The 11,137-nt window shown below is 54.5% G+C and overlaps 1 protein-coding gene across 1 annotated transcript in view; it reads right to left on the minus strand.

Annotated features, from left to right (window-relative positions):
- Arhgef17 (Rho guanine nucleotide exchange factor 17) overlaps nt 1-6,456 on the minus strand; it is an 80,354-nt gene extending 73,898 nt beyond the window's left edge. Inside the window, exon 1 of the mRNA XM_008852724.3 lies at nt 2,781-6,456. Coding sequence (XP_008850946.2) covers nt 2,781-5,981 — 3,201 coding nt within the window. The 5' untranslated portion in view covers nt 5,982-6,456. The remainder of the gene's footprint in view (nt 1-2,780) is intronic.
- Between the last annotated feature and the right edge of the window lie 4,681 nt (nt 6,457-11,137).

The raw sequence follows: 11,137 nt of genomic DNA on the forward strand, positions 1-11,137 counted from the left end.
GAGAAAACTGAGGCCTAAAAAGACTGAGCATCAGTTAGCATCCAAACCTCCTGCCTCCTCACGATGGGAGTGACTTTCAGGCTCTGACCTGAGGGAGACGAGCGTGAGGGACTCCCCACAGCCCACAGGTCTACGGTTCCCTGAGACCCCAGTTCTCTCCTCTCAGCATCTAGCTGGCTTCCCATTGGTTTGTGCCCCATAAGCAGAACTTGACACCTCCTCTTATCCCCTCTTATTCTGAAGGCCAAACCACACAATCTCCACCCACGGCACAGGGAGTATGACTAGAGTCCCAAGCCGGAGACAACGGAACATTGTCTGCTCAAGGGAGACCAGCAGGAAGGGGGTGGACAGCTGCTCCCCATTTTTCTGGAGCCAGAAGGAAGGGGATAGCAGGAAAAATTCAGGGTAGCAGATGGGAGAACTTCCAGGCTTAATGAGGAGGGTAGGGAAGGAGGCGACGGTGAATGTCTTCTGAGCCCAGTGACGTCCACCAGCTGACACTGAGGCCGGTGCTCAGCAGTGCTGGACCAGGCAAGGAGAAAGCTAAGCCTGGTCACTGAGAGGCAGCTGGGGCAGCAAATCCTGTTCTGCCCTCTCAGGGAGGGAGGGAATGATCACACCACCATTCACCTACAGAGCCCAAAGAGGCCATTATCTTCATTATTAGAGTACAGAAGGGGCGAGCAAGGCACAAAACGGATGAGGATAGGTCCTGGGCCATACAGGAATCTACAGCCAGTCCCCAGCCCTGCTCTGCTAATTACAGACTCACCCTTAGGGGCAGGAGGGATCGTCAAGCTGGGCCTGGAAAGTGGGAGGGCCAGCAGTGGGTTGAAGCTTGAAGGAGAAAGCTCTTTCAAAGCAGGAAGAAGCCTGCATATGACAGAACTGTCCCTTTTTTTTTTTTTTTTTTTTTTTTTTTTTTTTTTTAAAAAAAAAAAAAAAAAAAAAAAAAAAAAGAGGACGATAAATCTTTCACTGTGATATATCAAAATAAGACCAGACTGGCCTCGAACTCACAGAGCTCCACCTGCCTCTGCCTCCTGAGTGCTGGGATTAAAGGCATGCGCCACCACGCCCAGCTCAGAACTGTCCTTTTTGACAGTTCCAGGGGTAGGTCAGCAAAGAATGTGAAGAGGGCTAGAAGTCACTTCTGGAAAATTCCCACCTTCTCCCTGGTCTCAGCGCTCCTATATACACAGGTGCCCTAATCTCCTAGTTGTCCTCCACCTGCCTCTGCCTCCTGAGTGCTGGGATTAAAGGCATGCGCCACCACGCCCAGCTCAGAACTGTCCTTTTTGACAGTTCCAGGGGTAGGTCAGCAAAGAATGTGAAGAGGGCTAGAAGTCACTTCTGGAAAATTCCCACCTTCTCCCTGGTCTCAGCGCTCCTATATACACAGGTGCCCTAATCTCCTAGTTGTCTCCCATCCCCACCAATAGGGCTCCCATGCAAAGGAAAGCTGGGACTCCCCTCCCCCATCCTCCCAACACAGAACTGGCTCTGGTGTTTCGGAGTACTCAGTCTCCCCTAATAGAGTCTCAGAAGGAAAGACAGGTCTCCTTGTCTGCCGATTTTTACAGTCTCCAAAAGGAAAAATAGGAGGAGAGTTTTACAGAGAGTTAGAGGGGCCCTTAAGAGCTCTGGGAACCTGAGTGACCAAATTAGTCTAGGGTGTAGGGTTTCCAAGCTTCTCACAGTCAGCAACACAGTGGGAGCAAAGGAAGGCCACACAGTTGACATAACCCCAGGCCATTCCTGAGCTCAGTGCTCAACCCAGAGCTCTGCATCTAGCTTCCAGCTCCCCTGACAGGGCAGATGCTGCCTACAGCCAGTCTGAACTCACAGCCAAAACCTAGGCATGGCTGAAGCCAGAGGAGTGGGAGGCTTGGGGAAGAGGAGTGAGACCCTGGGCCTAGGATCACCCAGAAAGAGGCGGAGAGGGGAGCAGATGCAAGCAGGCAGGGTGGGAGACCAGAGTGCCCACCCTGACCCATGGAGGCAGTCCTCTGAAGGACTTTGCTGCTGAGCTCTTTGCCTCTACACTTCCCTAGTGGCTCTAGCTAGAAGCTTCTTTAACAGAAGAGGGAGGTTCTGCCAAGAATTGGGCCTCCATAGTATCCATGTTCACAATACAGACTCCCCCAATTCTGCACAGAACCACCTGGCTGGAAACATACTGTTTGATCTGTATCCCTCCTGACCCAGGTTAAGTCATAAGAAAGACCAATGTCAAACACGTAGGATAAGACTGAGGTTTGAACCCTGAGACTCTCTGCTGTTCCATAAAAAGCAAGGTCGGTACCTCTCCAAGTCTCCCAGCCTTGGAACAGACTTAAAGGCAGGCACATGCTAACTGGGACCCTAAATGAAATTGGTGTAGAGCTGGACAGTGAGACCCAGAGAAAGAGACAGGAGCCTGTCCTGGATACCATCATCTTCACTCACACTTCCAGTGCATTTACAGCAAAGGACCATGGGAATCTCAAAAACAGGTCCCTGAGAAACATCCCAAAGACCTTTGTAATCACCACCAGCACACCTTGGGGCAGATAGAACCTTTGACAGAAGCAGCAGTCTGTGAAGTCTCTTTGGGACCTGAGTAGACAGGAGCCAGTGCCATTCACACTCTTAAAACTGCTTGATTTCAGGAACAGATAAGCACTTTTGGACCTGGCACTGCCCACTGAATACTTGCAAAAGGCCCCTGCTAGGTTGGTGTTCATGGCTCTGCTGTCATCCCCACCCACCCCTAATTTCCTCCCCAAAGGACTCACCACTTGTGGCTTGCTACAGCACTTGCTGGCTGGGGCAGGCTCATCTGGAGCCCTGGCAACCTCAGGGGGCTTGGTCTCAGCAGAGGGCGGTGCAGAGGGCGGCAAGCAAGGTAGGTCCACAGGCCCTGGAGCAGGGACCTCACTGGAGCGAAGGGTCAGCATGTACTGCTTGGTGACATCCTCAAGTGATGGTGCCTGCAACATGGGGTGGCCTCGTGCAAGGAAGCCCACAGGCTCTGGCACAGCCACAGGGGGTCCTACAGAAACCCTAGGCTCTGGCACCACAATAGGTGTGAAGGTGGCAGGCACACTGGCATGGCGAACATGTTTGGAGGAGGACCGGGCCTGTGATGGGCTACCAGTCTGGTCCTGGTTCCCTTCCTCTCTCCGAAGCTCCTGGTGACTGGTCCGGGCTGGGCGCTTCTTGGAACCTCGGCGAGTGAGCCGAGGGGACAGAATGTCAGCCAGCTTGGGGTCAAGGCGGAAGTCACGGTGGGTAGTGGAAGAGGCAGGTGGGGCAGGTAGGGCCCTCTCTGACTGAGCCCGGCCCCTGGCAGGACCAGGTTCTTCTGGATCTGCCCATTGCTCTGCAAGGATAGGTTCACTGCTGGACGGAGGCAGCAGGGGTTCAACTTCTCGGATGGGTTCTCCTCCAGGGCCCTCAAATTCAGGCCCAGTCAGCTCCCCACGGCGACTAGGGTCACTCAGAGATTTCTTCTTGGGGCCCTTGCCAGCAACCCTGTCTTCTCCCATTCGACCCAAGGCACCAGGCCCCTGAACAATACTCTCCATGACCTCCTGATAGCCCTTGCTCTCTTCACTGACCACAGACCAGTCACTATGCCCACTGGTCAAGCCCTCATCCATAGCTGGGGTCGCAGGAAGCCCCATCTTAGAGTTCAGTGAGCCCAGAAGGTTGCTGTCCACAGAGAACCCAGGGGGCACCTCAGAGGTGGCAGCCCGATGGCGCTGTGGAATCGGGTCACTCAGGGATCTGTAGGCCTCACCTGCCTCCCCATTGCTCAGTTCAGTCCCACCAGAGCCTGAGGGTGGGACTTTACGTCTCCTTCGGAGGGCACCTGGTGTGGGAGGGGTCTCAGGAGACACTAGGGACCACCCACCCAAACTATCCTCTGTCCCAGCACCACGGTGGTTCATCTGAGCTGAGCTGGAGGAAAGGGGTCGCCACACCCCTCCGGAATCTAAGCTGCAAAAAGCAGCACCAAGAGGTTCAGGATCTGCCCCAATGCCCTCATCTGTCAGGCTGGACTCAGGGCCAGAGAGCTCCTCCTGAGACCGCTGCCCTTGGGTCATGTCCCCTGCCCAGTCAGGGCTTCTAGGGGAGCCATCACACCCATCATCCTGTTGTGCGCCCATGCGCTGGATCTTTTCAAAAACCTGCCGGGCCTCCTGCACATACTGATCCTGGACCACAAGTGGCAATGGATCCTCCTCTGCCCCAGCACCTGCCAGAAGCAGCTCAGAGGAGCTGGGCTTCAGAGCACTGGTGAGGAGTAGGCGACGAGCCATGGGCTTCTCTGAGCAACTGAACGACTTTGCCCTACGCAGGGTAGCTGTCAGGTCCTTGAGTGTGGGTCGGGTGGTGGGTGACGCCGGACTTTGGGAGGGCATGGATTCAAGTTGCTCCATTGGGCTACTTGCTGATGGTGAGCCTCGGCCATCTAGGGGGCTGCTCCCAGGGCCCCCACTGGGCTTTCGGACCCTCAGCTCTGAAAGGTCTGAGCGCAGAAAACTAAGGAGTGTCAGCGTTTCTGAGGCTATATCTGGATTCGATAAGGACTTGCGCTGTCGGTTCTTGTCCAGCTCCAATCCTCCATCCCTCAAAGCCCTGGTGGTGCCCACAGGTCCCTTAGTACGGGGACGAGTCTGGGGCCGTAGGAGCCCTTCTCCAGTTCCAAAACTTGGCGATCGATATACACCCCAGCTCCCAGAACTCCGGGTAGACCACAGATCGTCGTCCTTGAGGGTCTCGGTGCTGGAATAGCGGCTGCTACCTCGGGAACCAGCAGGGCTGGCCAGGTACGCAGGAAAGCTCACCTTGGCCACACGGAAAGCTCCTCCCACAGTGTCGGACATAGGCCGCAAGCCCTCTTGGGGACCTGAGACGCAGGGCAGCGAGCCAGTACCCCACTCCCGGGGTCCCTCCTCCATAGGGGCTCTTGGAAATGTAGGAGGTTCAGGGCTCCTGACTCCCCCTGCAGAGTCCACGCTGCCCCGATTTAACCCGTCACTGTCTCGGCTGCAGTCCTGATCCAACAGGGAGCTTCCAGGCCTGAGCCCACTCCCTCTCCATCGGTGGCAGCCCTCACCATCTTGGTCCTCGTCACTGCCCGAGGAGTGGCCGCAGAGGTAGGCCGGATTCTGAGCCCCAGGCTGGAGCTGCGGCTGCTGTCCCTCCTCTTCCTCCTCGCTGGAGCTGGCAGCCCGGCTGCGGCTGACAGGATAGGAGGAGGCAATGGAGGTGGAGGAGGAGGAGGAGTAGCAGGAGGCCCGAGCCGCGGCCTGCGGTTGAGAGAAGCTATGCCAAGAATGTAAACCATCCGCCGGACGCTGCGCCCGCTCCTGCAGCGGCTGCTGCCGCCGTCGCCTCCCCTCGATCCCCGTCCCGGACAGCGGCCGCGCCGCCCGCAGACCAGCCAGTGGGAAGCACGTCCGAGGAGGGGGCGTCGGGGGCTGACGAGGATCGCGAGCTGGGTGCTCCCACGAAGTATCGTCGGGGCTGGTCGTCCCTGGGGCCTCGGAGTCCGCACAGGGTCGCCTGGAGCTAGGGCCGCCGAAGAGCTTGCGCATCTCGGTGACGCTGGGCCAGACCCCACGCGCGGCGCCTTCGGCCGCGTCTTCCGCGCTTCCGGGCAAGACGCCCCCGTCCCGGGCCCCTGTAGAGTCGTTGTCCAGTCGCGCAGCGTCGAAGCGCCGGGAGAGCTGGCGCACCGAGGGCGAGAGGCTGCGGAGCGGGCGCGGCTGCGCGGGGGCGGCCGGGGGCTCCGACGCCAGCTTGGACACGCGCCGGGAGGGCTGGCCCGGGATGGCCGTGACCGTGACCGGCCGGCACGAGGCTCGGCGCCGTAACCCGGGGGTGTCCGCGTCCTCCTCGCTCGGCCCGGGTCCGCCGCTCCAGCGCTCCAGCAGTTTGAACGACACGCTGCGATACAGTGGGGGCCGAGGCGACCCGTCCGCCATGGTGGCTACAGTCACTCCGGGGGGGCTGGCCTCGGGGAGCCGCGGCCAACCCCCCCCTCCACTCCCGCGGCAGAAGAGCTCAGTGGCAGCGGTCGGAAGGCCGGGGTCCTACACCCACAGCGCGCGGAGGTTTGGGAGGAGAGCACTGAGAGACCAGAGCAGAGGTTTATCAGTCGTGGATCAAGTTTCTGCGACTGCGGGCGGCAGCAGCTCCATTCGGGCGGCCCTTCTAGCCCCAGCGGCGACCCCAGGCCCAGTCCTAGCCTCAGCGGGAGCGGCCAGGGGCATCGCGGCCCGGCCGGAGAGGAACCCGAGGCTCAGTTCTTTGACTCTGCGTCCGCCTGTAGCAGCCCGGCGGCCGGCCGGCCTCCCCTCGAGCTCCCGCTCCGGCTCCCGCTCCCTACCTCCCCCCCCAAGCTGTTCGCTCCAGGCTCCCTTTTGTTGCAAATAAACTTTGTGGCACAGGAAAGGGGGCGGGGGGCGGAGCCTGGCGCCCAAAAGAGGGGGTGGGCTCCGGTAGCGCGCGAGGCTGGGATCACAGTGGGGGGGAGGGAATTGGGGAGGAGCTGAAGGAGAAACAAGATGCCCGAATTTTTGCCGACCGAAACGACCCTCGGCTAAAGTCCCTCGGGGGCGCCGCGGGCGGATCTCTCAACCCCCCACCCCCGCCTCGGGGACTCGGTCAGATGCTCGCAAGCTCCGAGCGTGGTCAGTTCTTCAGAACACAGACTCGTTGGTGCACCGCCGTTCAGCCACTTTCGCGCGGGAACCTCTGCCCGAGGGGCTCTCCAACATGGCAACCCAAGACTCACAAACTGGTACACACAGATACCCAGGTACACGCAGAAACTCTACAGGCCGGGAAAGGGGTGGAACCCAGTGCTTGCAGAGCCGTGGGCAGGGCAGCTCGCCCCCCCTCCCCGCCCCAGCACGCTCGCCACGCCCTGCCTTGCTAGTAACGCCCCCTTTACCCCTCCTACCGTGGCAAATCCCACTACACCACTCCCATGTCCCGCCCAGAACCCTCCCGAACACCACACCCATCCCACCTCGCGAAGGCCTGTCCAGCTCAGACCTTCCCTTAACCAACCCAATACCGCAGTAGAAGTCCCACCTCTCGAGACCATTGACCCCTACTACTTTTCCAGCTGCCACGCCCCCCCACCTGCCCCCGCGGTCCCGGCTGCCTCTAGTCTGTGCACTCCGCCCCCTCTTCTCCTTGTTGTCGGGATACGTGGCTCTTGCGCCCTCTGTGGGCCGGATTCTCCCAGCCCTCGGAGCCCTAGACTGATAAAGCTCCATCCACCCACAACCAACCATCTTAAGAGGTAGGAAAGTTTCACTTACTTTCAGTTGTTTCCTAGTCCTCTTTGCAAAGCTCTCCTCACTTTCTGTGGCCTCACAGACAAAAGAAACTGGGACGGAAACGCCCAGGACTTCTCTCAGCCAAACCTATACTCCTACCTGCGGCTGCTCCACCCTCCAGACCAGGAAGGTAGATGGATTCTCCTGCTTCAACAATGATCTACCCCAGAGCTCCCCTCCCGCCTCTGCCGCAGTCTGGCAAGTCTGAAGTTGTTCCGGTTGCTGGGGCGGCACCCCCTTCCCACCCTCATCTTCTCTTAGGTCGCACTCTTCCCAGGCGGTTTAAATGTAGGACTCTGGATCTACCATGTATAGGTAATATTTCGTGTATTTTATTTAATCCTCAAGCCACCATTGGAGATGGAAGCTATTGGAGAAGTAACATTGGCTGGTGTTGAAGTCGGATGGAAAAGGACAGCTTCTGATAGTACTCAAATTCTAGCTTTAAGTTCTTCTAACAGCATGCTCCTTCAGATACCTTTGCCTGACTTCAGATCTTGATGAAGGAGGAGGTTCTGCTGCATTTAAGCCCCAACAGCCATAGCCTCTTTGTCGGTAGGCATAGCTCACTCACTCTGCCTGGGAACAGGACAGCCCGGTCTGCCCCAAGCTCCCTTAGCTCTGTTATATATGCATGGGCTTCCTTCAACCCTCACCTGCTAAGTAACTCTGTAGGTTGGCAGTGCACCTTACCCAGCCAACCCCATGGCCACACTAGTCCCAGCAAAGAGACTCAGTGCAGCAGAGTATCTGGATGTGAGGGAAAATAACCGGAGAATAAGGGAAGGACTCCAGTAGTACCCGAATGCCTACTTGCTGCTCATATAGCCCCTAGGTGAGGAGCTCTTTCTCTTCTTCCTAGACAACTCCTCTTCTGAATTGAGATCAGTCTCCTGAGAGTCGAGTGCCTAGCTCAACTTTCAGCTCTGCCTCAAAGGGTCTAAGAGGGCTGTGCCTTTCTGCTCTGCCTTGCTGTGTGACCTTGAATAACCCTCTGTGCTTCTCTGTGCTTCAACTGACTTGTCTGAAAAGTGAGGAGTGGATCAGGTTTCCCAAAAGCAAGTGTAGGTGTGTATAGAGTCGCTGCCTTACTCATAATGATGTGTTCTTTTCTTTCACTTTTCCATTCTCATGTGACTTGATTGACTCTCAACAAAAAAAAAATAAACCAGCCAGGACCTTTACAGTACCTTCCATCTTGTTCTTGCTGTCCTACCACTGAGGGACAGCCTTGGCCTCATCTCACATCTATGAGAGTCTCTCTCTCTCTCTCTCTCTCTCTCTCTCTCTCTCTGTCCCTCCCTCCCTCCCTCTCCCTCTCCTTCTCTCTGTCTGCCTCAGTTCTTAAGGTGGTGAGAGGCCCTGCCAGGAGGTGTTGCATGGGGAGGATGAAGTGGGATATTTCATGAAGGGACTTGATAGTGGGCACAACATTTACTGGTCTACTAGTAATGGGGGCAAGGCTGTGACAGCTGACTGCTTATAGCAGTATGGTGTTTGGTTTTGTTTTTAATATTTTATTTTTATTATTTTTATTTTATGTATGTAAGTATATTGCCTGCATGCATGAATGTGTACCTTTGTTGTGCAATGCCTACAGAGGTCAGAAGAAGCTGTCGGATCCCCTGGGACTGGAGTTACAGACAGTTTTTAGCTGTCATATGGGTGCTGGGATTTGAACCTGGGTCTTCTGCAAGAACAACCAGTGTTCTTAACCACTGAGCCATCTCTCCAGCCCCTCTTTTTTTAAAAAAAAATATTTATTTTTATATTTTATGTGTATGCATGCATGTATTGCCTGCATGTAGGTAAGTGCACCCATGTCGTGCAATGCCTGCAGAAGACAGAAGAAGCTGTTGAATTTCCCTGGAACTGGAGTTATGGACAGTTGTTAGCTGCCATGTGGGTGCTGGGATTCAAACCCGGGTCTTCTGCAAGAACAGCCAGTCCAGTGTTCTTAACCGCTGAGCCATCTCTCCAGCCCGTCTTTCCTTTCTTTCTTTCTTTCTTTCTTTCTTTCTTTCTTTCTTTCTTTCTTTCTTTCTTTTAAGATTTATTTTTATTTTATGTATATGAGTGTTTTGTCTACATGTGTGTATGTAAACTACATGTGTGCCTGGTGCTACCATGTGGGTGCTGGGAACCAAACTCCAGTCTTCTGCAAGAGCAGTAAGCGTTCTTGCTTTTTTCTTACATGATTTTATTGTATCTACATACTACCTCAAACTATTTTCATTTTCGTTTTTTTTTTATGTTGGTTTTTGTTATTGCTGCTATTATTGTTTTGTTTTGTTTTGAGACAAGTCTTATTATGTGTAGACCAGGCTGGCCTTAACCCACTATCCTCCTGTCACAGCCTCCAGAATGCTGAGGATTATTACAGGCAGGCACCATTCCATCTGGAATGCTTTTATGGAGGGCTTTTTGGCTTTTTGAGGCAGGATCTCCCTGTAGCCCCAGCTGGCCTGGAACTCGCTGTGTAGACCAGGCTGGCCTCAAATTCACAAAGATCTGCCTGCCTCTGCCTCCTGAGTGCTAGGATTAAAGATGTGTGCCACCATGCCTGGCTCCATCTGGATGCTTTTGAAGTTTTGTAGCTCTGTGTGTGCGCGAGCGTGTGTGTGTGTGTGTGTGTGTGTGTGTGTGTCTATACAGAGTTCTGTGTTGCTAAGGATTGAACCCTGGACTTCATATATGCTAGACAAGTGCTCTACCACTGAGCTGTATCCCCAGCACTCCCTGCCCCTATTTATTGAGACAGGGTCTCACTAAATTTCTTGGACTGGCCTTGAACTCATTCTGTAGCCCAGGCAGGCCTTGAACTCAGTGTTCTTGCCTCAACCACTCCCTCAAAGAAGCTTTGATTACAGGCTTGTGCCACCAGGTCCAGCTGGTTGTTTTAGTTTTTTTGAGTGTTGGGTCAGCAGGTAAAGGCCCTTGCTACCAAGCCTGGCAACCTGAGTTCGAACCCTGGGACCCACATGGTGGACAGAGAACCAACTGAAAGTTGCCCTTATGATGGTTTGAATGAGAATGTCCCCGGTAGGCTCCAAGTATTTGAGCAATTTGTCCCCAGTTAGTGCTGCTGTTTGGAGAGCTCTTAGAAGGTGTGGCCATGCTGGAGGAAGCATGTCACTGGGGGTGGGCTTACAGAGTTCTTAAGCCTTGCCAGATCTCCAGTTGTCCTCTGCTTCCTGTGCCTGCTTGAACATGTGAGTGCTTAGCTTCTGCTCCTACTCCAGCTACCTCTGCCACCATACCTCCCCACCATGATGGACTCTCACCCCTTTGGAACCATAAGCTAAATAAAAATCTTCCTTTTATAAGTTCTCTTGGTCATGCTGTTTCTATCACAGCAATTGAAAAGTAACTACTACACCCTCTGATCTCCACACCATACATCATAGTATGTATGCCCACACATACACAATAAATAATCAATAAATCTTAGTTTTAATTTCTAAATTTTATTTTATTTTATATGTATGAGTGTTTTGCTTGCATGCATGTAAGCACATCCATGTTGTACAGTGTCTGCAGAAGCCAGAAGAGGGTGTTGGATTGATCCCCTGGAACTGGAGTTAAAGATGGTTCTTAGCTGCCATTGGGTACTGGGAACTGAACCCTGGTCCTCTGTAAAAGCAGCCAGTGCTCTTAACCACTGAGCCAGCTTTCTAGTCCCCCACCCCTCTTTTTTTGTCTGTCTTTTTTTTTTTTTTTTTTTTTTTTTTTTTTTTTTTTGGTGTGTGTGTGTGTGTGTGTGTGTGTGTGTGTGTGTGTGTGTGTAGTGT

The sequence above is a fragment of the Nannospalax galili genome, unplaced genomic scaffold, assembly GCF_000622305.1.
Source record: "Nannospalax galili isolate Female #2095 unplaced genomic scaffold, S.galili_v1.0 scaffold686, whole genome shotgun sequence".
Classification (NCBI taxonomy): domain Eukaryota; kingdom Metazoa; phylum Chordata; class Mammalia; order Rodentia; family Spalacidae; genus Nannospalax; species Nannospalax galili.